At 37.0% G+C, this 20,923-nt stretch overlaps 1 protein-coding gene and 1 pseudogene across 14 annotated transcripts in view; one reads left to right on the top strand and one right to left on the bottom strand.

Annotated features, from left to right (window-relative positions):
- Positions 1–20,923, bottom strand: part of Zmynd11 (zinc finger MYND-type containing 11) — a 97,434-nt gene that overhangs the window by 39,754 nt on the left and 36,757 nt on the right. For all 14 annotated transcript variants that reach the window (XM_048812591.1, XM_015495133.2, XM_048812593.1 and 11 more), the window contains exon 3: positions 2,267–2,426. In XM_048812591.1, the coding sequence (XP_048668548.1) occupies positions 2,267–2,426 (160 nt within the window). The remainder of the gene's footprint in view (positions 1–2,266; positions 2,427–20,923) is intronic.
- On the top strand, positions 7,788–8,400 carry LOC107150187 (annotated as a pseudogene).

Below are 20,923 nucleotides of genomic sequence, written 5' to 3'. Positions count from 1 at the left end.
AGGTTAACTAACATATCCATTACTTCAAATATTTAGTTCTTTGTGGTGAAAGCATTTAAAGGTTTATCTTCTAGCTATTTCAAAATATATAATATAATATTATATAACTACAGTCACCTTGCTAATCTACTATACCTAATAATTTTTATTCACTCATCAAAAACCTGCTTTGTATATATTAATCTATCTATGCTTTAGGTAGATAATTTTGTTTAATCCTTAATCAAATGAAATAGAGATCAATATGCCCATATTGTAGCTGAAGAATCAACAAGGTTTGGAAATTTCTTCAAGATCACATAATTAAGTACCTAAGACAGAATTGAGACACCTGTTTATTTTAATATGTATGACCTTATCTCTTCCTATGTGTATGTGTATGTGTATGTGTGTGTGTGGGTGTGTATACACAAACACATTACATTATCCCTGAACTGTAAATATTTACCTATTTTGTGGTCTAAAGACAATTTTGATATCCTCAGTTGTACTTATATCATACTTGCATATTTAGTATAAAATGTTTGTAAGAACCAATTGGAATTAAACTCTACACTAGTAGTTTGATATACAAGTAAAATTTCATCTAGGAAAAAGAAAAAGAAAGGATGAGGTAAATATATGCAACAAGAACATGTAAAAATGAACAGAATATAGAACTGAATGCTGTGAACATATAATAGGCTAATTATGTGCTTATTGATTTAAACTGAACAAAGAAACTTCAAGTTGAGGACCAAGAAAGTATATGGAACAGCACAAATCTTATGAAACAGTCAAGAAAAATAAACTCACATCTATGAAAAAAAAATCTACATAAACCCCCAAGCCAAGATCCTACAAATGAAGCTGGACTTATTGCTGTATGACTCTCAGGAATCAAAAGGTTGCATCCCTGGACCAGTAAGTTTCTGAGTACTTCAGGACAAGATATTCTCCATTATCTGGATATTTAGAGTAGGTGATGAGCTGCCAGTTATTGTTTTTGTTATCACTTGGCACCCAAAGTTTCTTGATTAGCAGCATAGCTATATTTTTCTGTAGGGAAATGCAACAGAGAATTTGCTCTGTTATAAATTTATTCTACTTTTCAAGAAACTTCCAGGGCACAAACCAAATGACACCAGTACAAGCAAAGGCTTTTGTCTTCTATGTTTTCTTTTTGAGAAAAACATGAGCTTTCTTTCCTGAGGCTTTGAAGCACTAATTAAGTTGATGAAACCCATGTTAAATCTGGAGCCTTTCCTAAGCCCATGACGTATCACAGTGGCTTCTGGAAGCAGCTTCCCAACTCTCAGACTCGGCAGATTAATGTGTCTGTTGGCTCATCTTCTCTGTAGAGCCAGGAAAGGAAAGGAATTCAAATTTTCTAGAGAATGTTTCCACAATGAACCGATGTTTAAGATTTTATGTAATTTTTGTGATTTTAGAGAATTCATGATAAAACAATCTATTCTCAAAAACTAACAAAATTCACATCTGTTATATTTGAAATCTATCATTTAAATGATAGTCCTTCATAAAAATTAATTAATTGATTAGAAATGTCTTTCAGTAGAACACAAAATATTGCACATGAAACCAATCTTCACATGAGAAAAATATATATCTCTGCACCTATCTGTGCCTCTCAGTATAAAGTTGCAGACTAAAAAGAAATAGTAATATGCCATGGCTTAAAAGGAGTCAAAATTAAAACTAGCTAAAAGTATAAAGAGAATTAATTTTCAGTCTTTCCTGCTTGACTTCTGTTCCCATGCACAAATCCTGCAGTAGTCAGTTAATGAAGTCAGTGGCCAGGCGACTCTAACCTTTGGAAACCTTTGTATTTTACAACAAAACTCCTACTAATGTGTGGCTACAGGGCCTGATGCCATCCAAACTGAAGGGAAAGTGCTTCCCTAAGAAGACAACTGGTCACGTTCACTCTGTCTAGACAGCATCAATATTATCCTGCATTAAAACATTTTTTTACTAATATTTACCAAAGAAAACACATAGGGGTGCCATTAACTGGGTGTACACTAAAAGGGTTGTTCTTCTCTTCAGATTAGGGTAATATAGACAGAAGAAGCAGGCTGTTTGTAAAAGTGCATTCTCCTAGAGAATAAGTATCTCTTCTATTAACATAGAGCCTTAATGTTGATAAAAGTGTTAAAATGAAAACTGCTGAATTTCTGAAAATGAATTTCTATAGATCATATCTAACTAATGTACAAAAACTAAAAGTCTGCAACTCTAAATTTATCAAATAAAATATACTTACAATCTCATCTCCTGGTAACCAATATCCTTCTTGTTCAATGCCAGCTTTTGAACCTTTGCAGCCCACTGTGAGAGTCTCCACAATAAGACCATCTTTCACAGCTAAGCTCAGCTGGCGGGTGGTCTCTTTTGGATGCATACCGTGAACTCGAGACATATACCTGAACACAGAGGAAAAGCAAATTGAGCAATCCCTTGGTACTCAAAACTAAAAATGAGTAAAAATAAGGAAATAAGGGTGATCTGTTTCTCTTCTCTTATGACTTGTATTTATTAGAGTCCGGAAGGAAGGAAGGAAGGAAGGAAGGAAGGAAGGAAGGAAGGAAGGAAGGAAGGAAGGAAGGAGGGAAGGAAGGAAGGAAGGAAGGAAGGAAGGAAGGAAGGAAGGAAGGAAGGAAGGAAGGAAGGAAGGAAGGAAGGAAGGAGAAAAAGAGAGACCCAAATACGCAACACTGTCAATTATCATGGTATTTTAAACCTAAATTCCTTTCTGTTTGTTTAGAGGAATATTTCGTCAACAGTCCTAAACTAGCAACTATAAATCACTGACTATACTTCAGGAAAATGGCCCATTTAGCTCTAGTCTCTGCAGCAACTACTACTGACCCCTACAATGTGTATTCTACAGCTAGAATCACATAAGGCTAGAAGTATAAAAGCATTCTATAATACTTTTGCTCAAAACTCAGAAAATAACAATAGAGAAAATGAGGAATTACAAAAGTGGTTGTGGATATATGTGCTTCTCAGCTGGGCACTGTGGCACAAGCCTGTAATCCCAGCAGCTCAGGAGGCTGAAGCAGGAGGGTTGCGAGTTCAAAGCCAGCCTCAGCAAAAGCAAAGTGCTAAGCAACTCAATGAAACCTTGTCTCTAAAATAGGCCTGGGGATACAGCTCAGTGGTCAAATGCCCGAGTTCAATCCCAGTACCAAAAAAAAAAAAGAAAAAGCTTCTGAACCAAATAAATACATATTGGACTGAATCACTGAAGCACACAGGCATTCCCTGATTTACAGATTTATGGTAATTTTTAAAATAGAATTTCAAACATACCCTAGACCACATAAAATAGTAGAGTTTCCCTATATTCACCACCACTTAATTTTGCTAACATTTGACTTATTTGCTTTATACCAGAACAGTATTTATACCTAACTATATAGGGTTTTTTGGTTTGTTTTGATTTGATTTTTTGGTGTGAGAATGGCAATCAAATGCAGGGCCTTGTACATGCTAGGCAAGCACTCTACCACTGAGTAAATCCCCAACCCTATTTATTTAGTTTTGTTTTAAGTTTTTTATCTTGTTTCTTAAAGTTACAAAGTATTATATATACACTTGAATTTTTGCCATTTTCTATTCCTCCACAAACAAACCTCACTGACTTTTTTTTACAATAAATGACTGGACTTCAAAGAACCCTTTGCATATTCAGATAAAAACACATATTATGAGACAAATCAGACTGGCCTTGGACTTCTCTAGGGAAGCATTCCAGGCTGGAAGACAGGGGAGTGATGCCTCCCAGGTCCTCAAGGAAATAAGATAGGACATGAGAGTTTATATCTAATTAGCCTGTCATTCAAGTATCAAAGCAATGATAATGCATTTTGAAAATGCATTGAAGTACCTTCTAAATTCAGAGGATGAATTTTAACAACAGCAAACAAAAAAACCAAACCAGAAAATCCCAGCAAAAGAATTAACGAAGAGTATTTGATTTTTAGAACATGGGAGGTAACTCTTTTCTGTTTAGGAGACAGCTCACTTTTTAAAACTGCCTATATTTTCTGTCAATCCAGTTAAATGAAGAACTAAGAGTAAAAGAAACATAGGGATTGTGGATAGAGAACAGAAGAGAACATTGAACACTGAGCTTGATGGTGGAGGCTCTCAGGTGGTGACAGCACAGGAGACCACAGGGAAGGAGTCTGGGCTTACATGTATTTCACCTTTCCTGACCAATAGTCTTCAGATTTTAAAAATATTTTAGGAACAAAGTACACTATTAATTTATGTATTTATTTTGATTTATTTTTGTTTTTGGTAGTTGTAGATAGACAGCATGCCTTTATTATTTACTTTTATGCAGTGCTAAGGATCGAACCCAGTGCCTTATGCCTGAGAAGCAAGCGCTTTGCCACTGAGCTACAGCCCCAGCCCCTGAAGTACACTATTTAGATTAGTAAAAGTAACCCTTGGAACACAAATACTTCTACATTATCTGAAGAAACTCATACAAAATACATCATGTTGAGAAACAGGAAAGCAACAAAAGAACAATAAAACAGAAAGCACTGTTAAATGTGAGGGGAGCTCCAAACCACTTTTGCCTTTTCAAAAAAAACCAAAGTGTCTAAAAGCCACAATTTAAAAGAATGAAGAATAACTCAGACTGAAAACAAGTGAGCAAAGGCAGATAATAACAATGTGATCCAAATGAAGCAGGGATCCAGGCTGCAATGTGTGGGATCTGAAATCTAGGGCAAAAAAACTTCTTTTTTTTTTTTTAATATTCTAACTTGTATATGACAGCAAAATACATTATAATTCATATTACACATATAGTGCACAATTTTTCATATCCCTGGTCTTTGTGTCTTCATACATGTTCTTAGGGTAATGATGACCATCACATTCCACTGTCTTTCCTACCCTCATTTCCCATTTTTAATAAAGATAAACAGGGTGTAGATAGTTATAATGCAAAAACTGTAAGAAGTAAAGAAAATAACTGACAGAAATAGAGAATTATGAGACTTTAATTCACTTCTCTCAGTTCATTCTCACACACACGCACAGGCAAAAATTACACATGGGTACAGAACACCTAACTAAAACAGACCCAGTTAATTTATTCTAAAATTAAAAAAAAAACCAAAAACCAAAAAAAAAAAAAACACCTTCAATAGGTACAAGGAACCGCATAAAAACTGACCACAAAGATGACCTTACAGACTCCAAAAATGATACAGACCTATGTTATGGTGAAATGAAAACAGATGTTAAAACCAAAACTGGGGAATTCTCATAAACAACCATTGAGCCAAAAAAAGTTACCTAAAAATTGCAAAAGACTGAAAAAAATAACTAAAAGGCTAAAGTGGAGCTAGATAAAGAACAAAAAAATCACAGAACTAACAAACATAAAGCTGGGAATTCCTTCTTTGGGAAACGTAAAAGAGCATCACCAACTAATACCATCAGCAGCGAAGGTCCGCAGTGCAAACACCTACACCAAGAAATGGCTACAGGGACACAGGCCTAAGTGATGACTCTGTGCGATTCTATGCAAAAATAGAAGATGAAACTATGGTTTTCTAAGAAGATTTAAGTGACTAAAACTTAACCAACAGTCTTTAAAAAGGCCAATTTCCAGAGAAATAAATGAGAGATTGGCACAGAGCTTTCCTAGGAACACACCAGTGTTCACTCATGAGGTACTTCTGTCAAACTTCCAGGGATAACGCCAATGTGACTCCAACTCTCCCAGTGCACGACAAGGAAGGAAAGCAAGGACTCCAGCATAGGGTGTTAACAAACCCAGTGTCCCACAGGAATACTGATGTAAAAATTCCCAGATCAAATATTCGAATATACAGTCTAATGTCAAATATATTAATAAATGTTAATACATTCAAATTCAAAAGACTATACCATAGCCAAGTGTGAAATTCTAGGAATTCAGGGATGATTTAATAGTAAGAAATCTAATGATATAATTCACCTCATTAATAGATCAAAAATGAAAAATCATAAAAATTCATACATATGAAAAAGTGATTTAATAAAATTCAACACCCAGTCTCTAAAAAACACAGGAGTAAATCTTCCCTTATATTATCAGGATTATTTCAAAAATATCTACTGCTATCACCTCAACACTTTGCAATAGTAATAACCAACATAACTGAAATAGGTAAATCATATATTTAGAAAACCTTACAAATCAGTTCATATGCTATTTTTATTTTTTTTAAAGATTATTTTCACAGTATGGTCAATTTTTTTTTTTTTTTTTTAGAGAGAGAGAGAGAGAGAGAGAGAGAGAATTTCAATATTTATTTTTCAGTTTTTGGCGGACACAACATATTTATTTGTATGTGGTGCTGAGGATTGAACCCGGTCCGCCAGGCGAGCGCGCTACCACTTGAGCCACATCCCCAGCCCCATATGCTATTTTTAAATACATTCTTTTTGGGTACAAATTAAGATAGTAAAATTAAAAGTATTTATATATCAAGACTAGTGAAGAGATTTATTTATTTATTTTGGTGCTATGGGTTGACCCAGTCCTCATGTATGCTAAGCACTGAGCTTTACCCAGTCTCAAGGTAAAAGATTTTTTTAAAAGACTAACAGACTTTGCCAGGCTCAGTGGCACATGCCTATAATCCTAGTGGCTGTGGAGGCTGAGGCAGGAGGATTGTAAGTTCAAAGCCAGCGTCACCAAAAGTGAGATGCTAAGCAACTCAGTGAGACCCTGTCTCTAAATAAAATAGAAAATAGGGCCGGGGATGTGGCTCAGTTGTCAAGTGACTCCTGAGTTGAATCCCTGGAACCAAAACAAACAAAAAAACTACTGGATTTTAATTACTTAAAACAGCAATAAAAAAATGAAATTATTAGTAGTAAATAGAAGACGTGACAAAATCTATATGAATGAAATTCTGAAATATCACTGATAAAAAGAAAAGGAACGGCTGGGGTTGTGGCACAGAGGTAGAGTGCTCTCCTACCATGCATGAGGCACTGGGTTCGATCCTTAGCACCACATAAAAATAAAGATATTGTGTCAACCTATAACTAAGAAATGAATATTTTAAAAAAGGAGAAAAGAAAAGGAATAAGTGGGAATTTTATTATGATAAAGGTGGCAGAAAGTTTACAATGCGTGGTATTGGGACAACAGGCTACCCAACTTGGGGGATGAAAGATGGAGCCCTACCTCAGTCTGCACCCATACATACATTCTGGATAGATCAGATTTAAATATCAAAAACAAAACCAAATATTAGAAGGAAAACAGTGGAGACTGTTATAACAAGAGTAAAAAATTCACACAAAATCAGCCAATAGGGAAAAAAACAATAACCAAAGTTAAAATGCAAATAACAAGCTAAGAAATATATTTATAATAATATCATAAAAGACCTGTCTTAAGTCCTATACATTCCTGATATATAAAGAACTTACACAGATGCATTATCCCTATCTGAAATGCTTGGTGCCAAAGTATGCTAAATTTGAGATTTTTTTTTTCAGATTTGAAAATATCTGCATACACATGAAATATCACAAAAATGGGACCAAAGTACAAACAAGAAATTCCTTTATGTTTCATGTTCACCTGAAGTTTGAGACCATATTTATAGCACACCTGTGTTTGGACTGCAACTAATCACATGAGGTCAGGTAAGGAATTTTTACACTTGTGCCATCATGTTGGCATTGAAGAAAGACTCCAATTTATCTTTGATACAGGAATTTTGGGTCTGGCAGCAGCCATCAGGTAAGCCAAGATGAGCGCATTCAAGTATACCCAGGAGCTATGAAGGAAGCAGCAGTTGGATATGATACACTTTCTTCTGAGGGTCCACTGCCAGCAGTATTGCCAGCTTGCTGTGCTCCACAAGGCTCCCCACCCGACTTGCTGGATAAAGTGCGCAGACTGGGATACAGGGCTAAGCAAGGTTATGTCATATACAGGATCGTGTGCACTGTGGTGGCCGCAAACACCCACTTCCTAAGGGTGCCAACTATAGCAAGCCTGTCCATCATGGCGTTAACTAGGTAAAGTTTGCTCAAAGTCTTCGGTCTGTTGCTGAGGATCGAGCTGGACACTACTGTGGGGCTCTGAGAGTCCTGAATTCTTATTGGGTTGGCGAAGATTCCACATAGAAATTCTTCGAGGTTATCCTCATTGATCCATTCCATAAAGCTATTAGAACAAATCCTGACACCCAGTGAATCACCAAACCAGTCGACAAGCACAGGGAGAAGCACAGCCTAACATCTGCAGGCCGTAAGAGTCGTGGTCTTGGAAAGGGCCACAAGTTCCACTACACTATTGGTGGTTCTCGCCGTGCAGCTTGGAGAAGACGCAATGCTCTCCAGCTACACCGTTACCGCTAATATAAGTATGATGTTTGTAAAGTTCATACCTAATGAACAATTTAGGGACATTCATGTCTGCTTAAAGGTGTTATTTGTCTGTTAAAAGTAGTATGCAGATTATTTCATAAATGCTTTTTGAAACTATGGAAGTTAAAGTGCAATAATGTTTGAAGACAATATCATGGTGTATCTTGTTTCTTATCTTATTAGGGAGTTATATGTCAGTGTTTAACATATGCTCTGTGGTATAACAGTTGTCAAAGAAACTCTTTAAAAGAGGAAAAAAGGAATTTTACTTTATATAACATTTTTCGATTGGTGGTATATGTTGAGCAACTCTGTTAAATGCTCACTAGTTATGTTTGCAAATTCTATTGAACTTTTCTTGTCTTATTGAGTCATGTAGGAACATACACACCATAGGTAGTAAGTAAGTAGTAGTGTCTGAAGATGGCTATTGGTGAATATAATCTATTAGCATAAGTTGCTAAATGTAAGCACTAATATGTTGCTTGCTGTGGGTCTGGGGTACATATTTTATTGAGGACACTCCTCTCTGTTCCCAGTTTGCTAAGTTAGAAAGAATGCTATTGTCTTTCATTATTCCTCAGTACATTTCCAACCATGGACTTGTGCAGCAGACTGGTTTTCTATGCCATGACGTGCTCAAACAGCTTTAGGGCCTGGACTCGAACACAATGAGGAAGTTTTACTTTTTCTCAGTAATGGCACACTGGGCTCAACTTTTTTAGTTCAAAAACAACTGAAGTTGGTTAAAGCAATGTATTCTGGACATCTGGCCCTATCTTTGGCCTTCCAAGGACTACAAAAGATGTCCACAATGACAAGCAGGCTAAAATCAGGGAGCCACTTTCACAGGGATCCAGATCAAGAGAGTATACGGCTAAAGATCAGTTCTGCCCTAAAACACAGCAACAGCAACGCTGCCAAGAAGAGTGCATCCTCCTCACAATGACTGTAACAGCTGTTGGTCACTGGTTCTTTTCTGAATGGAAAGCTGGGTTTAGGCATATCAGCATAAAGAGAAAGCAATCTAGTATGTGTTGGAAGTGTCATCTGAAAGCTAAGGACCATGTGTTCACTATTTATAATAGAGGTAAATGTCAAGAAATACATTGACATTAGCTGGGCTCATCTGGAGAAGAGTAGGTCCACACAGGCACTGAAAGCCCAGCTTCAGATCATGCCAATGCAGGATCAGATCAAGATGATCTGAAATTGGTAGTACATCAGACACCATCCTGGAGCCTATCCGAATCTAAAGTAGTGCCCAAATTTGGTGAATTGCTTGCTTTTTTTCTTGATCACTCTTCTATCAGTTTTTAAAAACTGATTATGTTCTTTTAAAGATAAGTTCAATTCTAACCTATTTTTCTTTAAAAGTAGAGAAAAAGGCGTAGATTGAGCAAGAATACTATAACTATCAAGTAAATAGAGGAGTGATGTAATTTTATGGAGCATTACAGTCCAAGTGTATTTGACAAGATTTAAGGCTGGCAAATTCATTAAAAACAAACTGTGAAGGTAGAGAATCTGGTCCTTCAGATAGCATAGTGTCCCAATCCACCATTCATTTTCTCAGTTCATCAAGTACTTAGGTTTGTTCCAGGGGAAGGTACTGTGGCTAACAGTCCAGGTGAAAGGCACTCTGTTCTTAAAATCTCTCACTTTCTTCTGAATTGTTTAATCCATCCCAGGGCCTTGCCTTCTTCCAATAAAGAAGCAAAAGTAGTAGTCTCGATTCAAGAGGCTTTCTAGTTTTCTATTTTAATTTTATTTAACAGCAAAGTTACAAAACGGTGTGTACATGTCTAATATTTCAGTATTAGATTCAATTTTTCTGAACTTTTTCAATAAACTTTCTTCTTTTTCTTCATCCTACCCATTTCCATTTCTGTGATATTCCTCCTGTTCTCTGGAGTCCCAAAGTGCTCCTCTTGCTCTTGAGATATGACTTCCAATTGTTGCTAAGCACCAAGATGCATTCATGCAACAAGCTATAAAACCCCAAGTTGCTTCATCTCCCTGAGGTAATTCTACATGTTCCAAGACAACATGTATGTAGAATTAATGGTAACAGCCCTGCTTACTTAACATTTTTGCAAAAGTATGAGCTCTCATGAGTCATAATTTCCTGAAAGTAATTATCTTTCAACCTTCTAGTAACAATTCAATCTCTGAATCTTCTAGCATCTCATTTGAAATGATGTATTGGGAAATGAACACACTAATAAAAGAACAAACATGGTTGCATCCTGTGGATTGAACTGCCACAAAACAGTGGTATGTTCTATTAATTAAAACATGTAAGAAATGCCTAGAATGTCCACAAGTCCTTTACAAACAGCTTTGCGCTATTCATAGAGTTGACAGGTATAAGAGGATTTGACGATTTTGATGGTAACGCAGCAAGTTCATTTCCAATTGCACTGCTAGGCACTGCCCCATATTTCAGTGCCTCATGGTGCCCAACTGGCCCCAGTGGCTGGCTCGCTGGGGCTGAAAACAGACTCGGGAAAACAGATGATCAAAAATTTGTAAAATTCAAGATGGAAATTTAAGCAAACACTGATTAAAATCTTTTGATGTTAAAAGATGTTCTACATATAAAAGCTATGGAATTATGAGAGGATACAAAACATGACTAGTAAGAAATGTGGGATTTCTTCATGAAATACACATCAGAAACCTACTTTCTTCTAGCCTCTGTAGCAATTATCACTAACTTCCATTCTGCAAATTAAAGACAAATAATAAAATGGAAAAACATTTATGACAAATATAACGACAAGCTTACAGCCCTAAAATACAAAACTAAAACAATTAGAAAATGATTTCCCCTGTTACAACAGCAAGATGCTTAAAAAATCATTAATCTCAGTGCTAATAAAGACACATCGAGATGGCCACCCTCAATTAATCAGTGCTTAAGTATTTTCGGGAAAGCATTTTGGCATTAGGTATCAAGAACTTTACAAATAATCCTACCCTTTAATTGTAATTCCACTTCTAAGGAAATAATTTGAGATGAGGCACAGGAACATATAGAAAAATATTTCTTACATCATGAAATTTTATAGAATCAAAGGATCTAAATGTCCACAATCATAAGTTACATTACGTCCTCCTAATAGAATACTATGCAGCTTATAAAATTAATATTTCAAAACACATAATGGTTGGGGCTGGGTTGGGAATCCTCAGCACCACATAAAAATAAATAAATAAAATAAAGGTATTGTGTCTAACTACAACTAAAAATTTTTTTTTGAAAAACCACATAATGGTGTGAGAAAATGCTCATGGTATAATATTAAAAGGTATTTAAAATTCTATATATATACTTATGCATATACATATTATACACATAAGCATAGGGTGGGGGAAGAGAAAGTGTGTACTGCTAAGAGATATAGTTGATTTGGTTTATTAAGATTAATCCTTCCATTAAAATTAGAAAAACTAAACAAAATATTAAAAATTATTCATTTCATTTGAAGCATCCACCAATTTTGGAAGAATCAACTGAAATGCTCCAAAGCCAAGCAAAGTTTTCATAACCTTATAGGGCCAAAGACAAAATCTCTCATTCAAGTGAATCAAGAAAGAGAGCCTTGGTAAAATCCCAAGGCCTCTGGGATATTCCAAAGTGCTATATACTCAGGGCTACTCTGGAAAGAGAGAGGTCCACACAGGTACTGAAAGCACAGCTTTAAATCATGCCAATGCCTGAAGAGTGAGTTGAAACTGGTGGTACATCATAAACTACCCTGGAGCCTACCTGTCTTTAATTGTATTGCCAATGGATAATTGTAGTGGACAGGCACATGAGAGACCTAAGAGCATGCACTAGATAAGCCATTTTGTGTTGAAGGTTCTAGAGTGCTCCCAGTCTTCTTCCAAACTCTGTCCCACTCTCTACATGCCTGTAACTGCTGACTCATCGCACACCTTCATAGTGACTCATTAGGGAAAAAAAAAACAACAAAGACAGGTGAAATTTTTAGTAGATTTTATAGTACCTGCCTTATAATTTCTGCTTCATCATAACAGCTGAGTCAATTTCCCTCAATTTGGAAGTAACTAAAAATAATTTACAGTGTTCACTGAATACAGATACAATGTATCAATTTTATGGGGATTTATGGGGATTAACTAACAGAAACCCTTCTTTTCCATAGTTTTCACTAATAGTAAAGGTGTTACAAACACTTTTTCTTAACTTTTTGATTACTCCAAATGTCCACTATAAAAAATTATATTTTGGTATCTATCATTTATGCAGTGACTTAATTAAAATATTGGTTAAGTAAAACATTTAGTTATTTTAAGACTAGATGAAGAAAAAGTTCCATGGGCTAGGGTTGTGGCTCAGTAGTACAGTGCTTGCCTAGCATGTGTGAAGCACTGGGTTCGATTCTCAGCACCTCATATAAATAAATAAAATAAAGGTCCATTGACAGCATGCATGCGTGCGTGCGTGTGTGTGTGTGTGTGTGTGTATGTGTGTGTGTGTGCATATATATATATATATATATATATATATATATATAATTTTTTTAAAGATAGTACTTCCATAACAGGACATTTTCATTTATTTTCCTTGATACACATACACTCCTTTGTTATAAAAAGGCAATGTTTTCAATTCAAAGTCTCAACTTCATAAGGATGAATCGTACACTTTACAGCTTGCTCAGATCTTTTTACATTATTAAATTAGGCTCATCCCAAAATTTAACCAACTTTTAAAAAACTTACTTACAATTCTAAAATAATGATACAACTAATGAAAATGACTTATGTAATGATACAAAAATCACCATAGGTTCAAGAAAAATGTAGTTGATTCATATCTGAAATTAAAATATATTGTAAATTTTATGGTCAATCAATTTCCTGTGCAGTTGGAAAAAGCACAAGCAACACAGAGTCCTATGTGGGGATACTCTTCATACTTTCTACTACAGTAACAATCCAATTGAAATTGCCTCTGAAATCTCAACTGACCACTCAAGACAGAACTATACTCTGCCCTCTGACAAGAGCTTTTCAGCAATTAGAAAATGCTTAACTCTGAAAATCCCAGGGATACATTTCTTTCTGGTTTTAGTATTACCAGAAATAACCATAACTTACTTCAGGAACTAATTTACTTTAAGGACATTATTAAAACGTCCCAGCTTAACCTTTGTATCAACTCCAAGACAAATGAAAGCCAAATTTGTACTGATCCTTAACAAGTTCTAAGACTCCCTAGGAACTTGCCTCTATTAGCTCTATATCTCATTTCACTTTTTCTCATTCTTCTCATAATGTCTAATTCTAGTCTATATCTTTTTTGCAATTGTTCCCCACATTTTGGGGGACAAATGAAGCTCCAATAAAATACATATTTGTTTGATACACATACATGAATATAATGAACACACACATGCAAACTAAAAACTGTGCACCTTCTGCTTCTTCTTCACCAAAGGGAGACCCTGTGCTATGCAGCCTGGTCTATGTTCTGTGGGCGGAACTGCTAACAGTGCCCTTCATCCTCAGTCAGCTACAGACATTCTCTTTCCTCCTTTTCCTCTATTTCCCTGCAGTTGGAAACATGAATCAATCGAGGACTTATAATGAAATAGGATATTTCAAATTTTTACATTAAAATTGATAACTTAAAACATTATAAACTTTTTCTTTTGATACACAACTATTAGACTTAAACCAAATCTAACTTTACTTTCTACAGTGCTTAGTGTATTATTACTACACTATTTCAATAGAACTCTGGGACAAAATCTCAATGATTAGCAAACATTTTTGATGTATAACCTACTAATATTGTTGTGTAGCCTTTCTTTCAAAATCATGTAATTAAAAATCAGAATATAATGTCTTCAAACTGTATACTTTTTTGGGGGAGAGGGTGTTCCCCAGCACCCAGAGCTCTGAACCCAGAGCCTTGTGCATGCGAGGAAAGCACTCTACCAACTGAGCTATGTCCCCAGCCTTCAAACCATATACATTTTTAAAACGTCTATTTTTTATCTCCATTATAAAAAAAGGTTACCACAGTTTACTGGAGAAAAATAATGAAAAGCAAAGTAACTAGGCCTTCTTTTTCAATTCTATATAAAAGTCCCCTTAGTAACACTTACTAGTTTTCTGGCCACAAACACTACCTAGCAGAGTGCACTGCCACTGCTATAACAGGACAACTACGAGTACCATTGTTCCCAAGCACTCAGGATGCCACCTTCAGCTCCACAGCCTGGCACAGAAAAGTCTCCAGGGGAATACGGGGATAGCAGCTAAAGGAACAGAAGCTCCCGTCTTCCCCGTGGGCATCCTCTGTGCACACATCTGTAAGAACGTGCTGTTCGTGCTGCCTGCTTTTCTTTACAGAAAGAGTCACACTAATGTACTCTTTGTATTTGATTCCTTTAATATTATTGCTTCAATTATCAGAGTGATGTGAGGGGCTTTGTTTTTACTGCAGACAGTGGCTGTCTAGGAACATGACCACCCATCCTGTGGTTGATGATTACTGGTATTGCTTTCTAGACTCTGCAGGTAGTGTTTCGGTTGCTCTGGTCTCATTTTTTCCAAAAATCAAACATCAGTTTTGTTTTGCATAGCTAATACTTTCATTTTGCCCACATTTATTCACCTTTGCTCACTACTCATTTCATTTGTCTAAATTCTCTCAAGCTCCTAGAAAGGCAAGTCCTTCCAGGCCAAGGGTTAGCTTCTCCTGAACCCCTTGAGGCCATTATCCCCAGCTCTGGCTTGGATTCCAGAGCTGCTCGAGAGAGCGGCGGAAAGACTAGTACTACAGGGTAGTACTTTTTAAGTAGCCGTGATGGCATCTTAAAAATCTTTGGCTACATTTACTGTCTTCGCTTTCCCTCTGTTGAGTTCTGTAGTTTTCACTACCAATTGGCTAAATGTGGATATCTTCTTAATTTGTTCTACTTTGAGCTTCCTGGATCTGAATATTAGCATTTTTCAACAATTACAGAAAAACCGTAGCCAGTATTTCCAACAATGCCAACTCTCTCTTTCCCTCTGTCATCTCACCTTGGAACTGTGCATACAGGGTCTGTCAGTGACTGGTATTCAGAATGTACGACACACTCCACAATACTTTAGTAATGCTGTGACATGCAGTAAAAATGGGCAAAGGATTGAACAGATACTTCATAAAAGGAGACATAAAGGGTCAGTGAGAATATGAGAACAGGCTCCACATCTCTAGTAATCAGGGAAATTAGCAAGAAGATGTGGGGCTTGAGATTTCAGCACAGTTTTTGGATTAGGGATGCTCAACCTCTACTGTCATAGAAAGCAAATTCGTGATTGCCTGGAGCTAGGGACAGGATGAACTAACCCTGAAAGAGGGCAGGGAACATTTCTGAGTCATGAAAACTTCCTGTGTCTTGACTGAGATGGTAATTACACAAGGCATTAATTACAGAGGAAGGAAGAAAAAACAACTTCCTCAAGAAAGCAAAGCTAGTCAACAGCAGAGCTAATATGAGAACTAGTCTAGTTCCTTAAAGATTTTAAGTTTTCTGTTGGAAAGACAAACTGGCCACAGGAAGAGACTGCATTCACCCAATATACTGCTGAAGACTGTTAGTGAGTAGCCAGTGCCAGTGACTGGCGCTCAGTGCTGGGGATAAACCCAAACACAAGAGACCCTTTTCATAAAGACCAAGTCGTGGTGGGAGGGGTTGCCAGGCAGAGGGCGGGCAAAACATGGTACTGCTCATAAATAATTCAATGATATCATAGGCTACAAGGTCTCCTAAAATATCTCCTACAAGAGTTTTTGACTCTCAAGTTTAGACTCTATAAAGAAGTAGATTCACTACAGAGAGAAAAATAAAGTTAGATCATTACCACATAACGAGAGCCAAAAATGGATTAAAGAGTTAACTGCAAAAAGCAAAACAATAAAGTTAGTAAGAAAATGTGGGAAGGAGGGCACAGTAGTGCACACCTGCAATGCCAGCTACTCGGGAGGTCGGGGCAGGAGGATCCTGAGTTCAAAGCCAACCTGGCAACACAGTGAGACTGTTATAAAAAGAAATGTAGAGAACATAATGGTAACATACACTACAGTACTGCAGTGAAAATTAAATGAGAAATCATATAAAATATTGTCCCTGTCACAAAATGAGGAAATAAGGGCTCATTTTTAATATTATAAATTATTATAACCCTTCTTGAAACAACTTCTACAATTAAATATTTATTACGATTATGATTATGATTTTCTCTCTCTCTCTCTCTCTCTCTCTCTGGGGGAAAAACAAAGGGCCTTGCCAATTCTAGGCAAACCCTCTATTACTGATCTTCATCTCCAGCTTGAATATTATTATTTATGTCCCAGCTACTATTTTTCTCACTGACACATGAAGATAACACAGGAAAGATACATTCTCTATCCCTAATGTGCTCATAATCAGCAAAAGAAGCAGAAATATTTTTCAGAGATCATAAGATACTTTTTAAAAATAATAAAATTGAATTTTAAACATATTACTAAGGGAATGGGGTTAATGATACGGAGGACTGTATCAAAATCTGAGAGGAGATTTGAGATGAATCTTGAAGAATGGGTGTGACTTTGTTCATAAGTAAAGGAAAATCACATAATGAAAAATCCACAGCCTGTTCAGGTGATTGGGAAAGGCCTCACCAGACAGACCACTGAGTTGGGAGAGGCTGGGTATGAAAAGGAGAAAGTCTTACGACCGTATTGTGAAGAGCTTTGTACACGTGCCCTGCTTGGGTATTTAGACTTCATGCACAGTGGGAAAAACCAAGAGGATTTTAAGAAGAACAATTATACCTAAAATTTAGAAAACTGATAAACTGAGATTTCTGAGATGACAATCAAAAAGGAAGTCTGGAAAGGGCATCGCACGCAGAGGAGGGAAAGAGTGGACCTACCAAGTGCCCAGTGCTCTAGAGCGCAGCAGATGATGCAAAGAGGCAGGCAGAGATAGCGATGTGGGCAGGGGAAAATGGTCTGCAACAGCAGAGCCCACTGATCAGAGATGCTCTGCAAGGGGACGTGGGAGCTAAGAAAAAGGTTTGCAAGAATGAAGCAACCTGATCCAACAATGTCTTGGAAAACCCTGACAACAATGACAGGCAGAAGGTGGGGTGGGCAGAAGCACGGGGAAACAACCAGTCAGAGAAGAGCAGGCTTGAGAGACACTGCAGAGGACCAGTCTAGCTGGAAAGGGAAAAACATGGGTGGGTTTTACTTTAACCATTTATTTTAAAAAGCATCTGCTTTTCCCCTCCAGCTACCAGTTAAAAATCTAAGTGCTAGCATTAGAGGTCCTCCTAGTGTGGTCGTACTCTCTTTCCAACCACTTTCCCTTGAAATCCTACAGGCCCTTCCCTTGATCCAGACAGTCTAAACTGTGACTCGACTCTGCCTGCCCAAAGGATTCTGGACTCTCTCTGTGACCCTCTCAAGAAGGTCTGTAACATAATAGATTAAGATGCTCTAAGCACACAATAACTTTCAAAATCTGGTACCACCGGGCGTGGTGGTGCACGCCTGTAATCCCAGTGGTTCAGGAAGCTGAGGCAAGAGGATTGCGAGTTCAAAGCCAGCCTCAGCAAAAGCAAGGCGCTAAGCAACTCAGCGAGACCCTGTCTCTAGATAAAATACAAAATAGGGCTGGGGATGTGGCTCAGTGGTCGAGTGCCCCTGAGTTCAATCCCCAGTTCCCCTCCCAAACAACAAGAACAAAAAACTCTGGTACTGCATCATTTACTTACTGGTTATTTACAATCCTATGTGCTTCCTCTATGTCTACTTCACAGAACTGCAAAGAAATGTCAAAAAATAAAACAAAACAAAAAAACCCTGAAAATCCAAGGCAAGACCAATGCCAAAGAATCTGCATACTGGAAAAAGTCACTGGGGTACAGTTCTGTGGAATCAGTTGCTTCTCTTTAAGGCTCTTAGCATGTGAATGGCATAATAACATCTGCCCATCTACTTCCACAAAATGGGAGAACAAATCAATACAAACTGAAGTGGGAGTACAGGAGGGTTCCTGTGAGGGTCCTCAGGGCTGCACAAATGTGTAACAGTACTGCTCAGTAGTTTTTTTTAACTAACTTCTGTTTCTAAAAAAGGTCTTGATATAATGGTTTTTCTCCTCCTCTCCAGCAATTTAAAATAGTGAATAGAAATTTACAGAGACACAGAAAATTTTAACTTGAATAAACAATTCCTGGGAATTGGGCTTCCTAACACTAAACTCTAGCATGTAATGAAACTGTGTGCCTGGTCTCCAGGGCAGCCTGCCCACGAGGACTTCCAGTCTGGGTCTATACAGACCTGTCTGTAGCGACAGGAGGCCTCCAGAGAACTCAGAAACGGCAATGCCAACCATGCCCCCAAAGGTCAGCAGTCCCACTTTCTAACTGGGGTTTGACCCTAACTGTATTGGTTTTACTCAAGACATGTAAGAAATGGATGCCTTAATTTGAACTAGTAATGGGACTAGTCTTGCAATCCAATGTTAGTCCGATGATACCAGTCACAAAGTACTCACCCCTAGAAACAGAATTGAATTCACTCAAGACAGGAAGGAAACCGAGAGAGCCACTGCTTCAATTGCTGATTCCAGTAGTCAATTAAAAACAAATTTATCTCCTCCAAACATACTTCCTACCCAATAACACCTGTAAAAACTAGCACAAGATCCAAACTTCCTTCACAAGCAAGTTTTTAAACTATCTTATAACATCTACTTAGAATAATTACAAACCTCGCAGACAATATCATAATTATTCAAAGTAGATGTGCATGAACTGGATTAAAGGGGGAAAGGAGGTGGTCCCTATAATTTATTTTTACTGGAATATAAAAACATTACTGGTGTTTAAAGGAATAACCTGACAATGGGCTGCATCACATGCAACTAAAATCTCAAGCGTAACTCCTGCCACTGGCTTTGCTGTCACATGGCTCTTCATCCTTGCTACCTGAGCTAAGAGCTGTAAAACAAGGGCTAATGTCATCAAAACATACAAATACTTCATAAATATTTAACATGCATATTAAGTAAGGAAGTAATTCAAAGCTTTACTATAACTACCCGAATTATATAAAATTAATGAATCCATGTGCCATCTAAAATTTAACATTTATAGATATGTGAATTAAAAAGAAGATATTCCTTTGCTTATCTTCAAAGACAACCCTGACCAGACTACTATATTTTTGCTTTATGATAAAATGACTCATTCATTTCACATTTATGTGAATGAAACATCACAAAACATCCTTCAGTTTGTTTGTTTGTGGTGAGGATCTGGAGCTCAAATGCTTTAAAATGCCACAAATTCTACTTACAGAATTCCTTTCTAAAATTGCAACACAACTTACTATGTTTGAAGAGAGGAATATATTACTGTGGATTCTAATGTATCTAGAATTTCACAGATATTAAAAACGTTCCTTAGATTTGCCTCTACTAGAAGGTATTTTGTTTTGTTTTATTACCGTAGCTCTTTTTTGAAAGAAAACGGTGCTTTTTTTTTCTTTTGAAGAAAAATCACAAGATTCTTGTGAACTTCAGCATAAGAAAACATAGCTCCAGGGAAAAAAAAAAGGGATTAAAAAATAGAGAAAACCCCAGGAAACTTCAGGAAATGAGAGCACACATTTTTGGCAATTTATAAAAATGGCATAAAAGAGAGCTTTAGAGACATAAGCCCAGGGAAAGTACTTTAGAACCACCTTCTCTATTGCAAGTTTAAGAAAACTGATTTTACATCAAAACAACCAAGGGAAAATACTGGCTGTCAGAGCAGAATCACATCTGTACAAGCAAAAGCACACAGCAAAGATGCTGACAGAGGCAGACATGGTGGCGCATGCCTGTAATCTCAGCGGTTTGGGAGGCTGAAACAGGAGGATTGTGAGTTCAAAGGCAGCCTCAGCAAAAGCAAAGCGCTAAGCAACTCAGTGTGACCCTGTCTCTAACTAAAATACAAAATAGGGCTGGGGATGTGGCTCAGTGGGTCGAGTGTCCCTGAGTTCAATCCCCAGTACCAAAATAAATAAATAGAAAAAGTATTTTAAAAAAGACCCAAGAAACCATGATCTGCTGCTCCAGAAAAGACGCAGAAAACAGAACAATATCTGAAAGCTATACAGACACTGCAAAGTCTCAGAATGAGTTAAACATCCGAAGAAAATCACTTCAGAAATGAGGTACAAACTAGCAGGCATGCACGGGTGAACACACAGCAGATAACACCACAGATAAACAGCAGACGCAAGAAGGGAAACTCTAAAAATCTCAAACTAAAAAGATGAAAGGAATTCAAGAGAAAATTAGAAATACAACGAACAGGGAAACGAAATCTAACATACTAAGAGAAGCCCCAAACAATAAAAACTAAGCAATGAGGTGTGTGTGTGTGTGTGTGTGTGTGTGTGTAAAATAAGGGTGATGTAAAATTTGGATTGAAATATATT

The sequence above is a fragment of the Marmota marmota genome, unplaced genomic scaffold, assembly GCF_001458135.2.
Source record: "Marmota marmota marmota unplaced genomic scaffold, marMar, whole genome shotgun sequence".
Taxonomy (NCBI): domain Eukaryota; kingdom Metazoa; phylum Chordata; class Mammalia; order Rodentia; family Sciuridae; genus Marmota; species Marmota marmota.
This window is presented reverse-complemented; position numbering and strand designations above follow the sequence as displayed.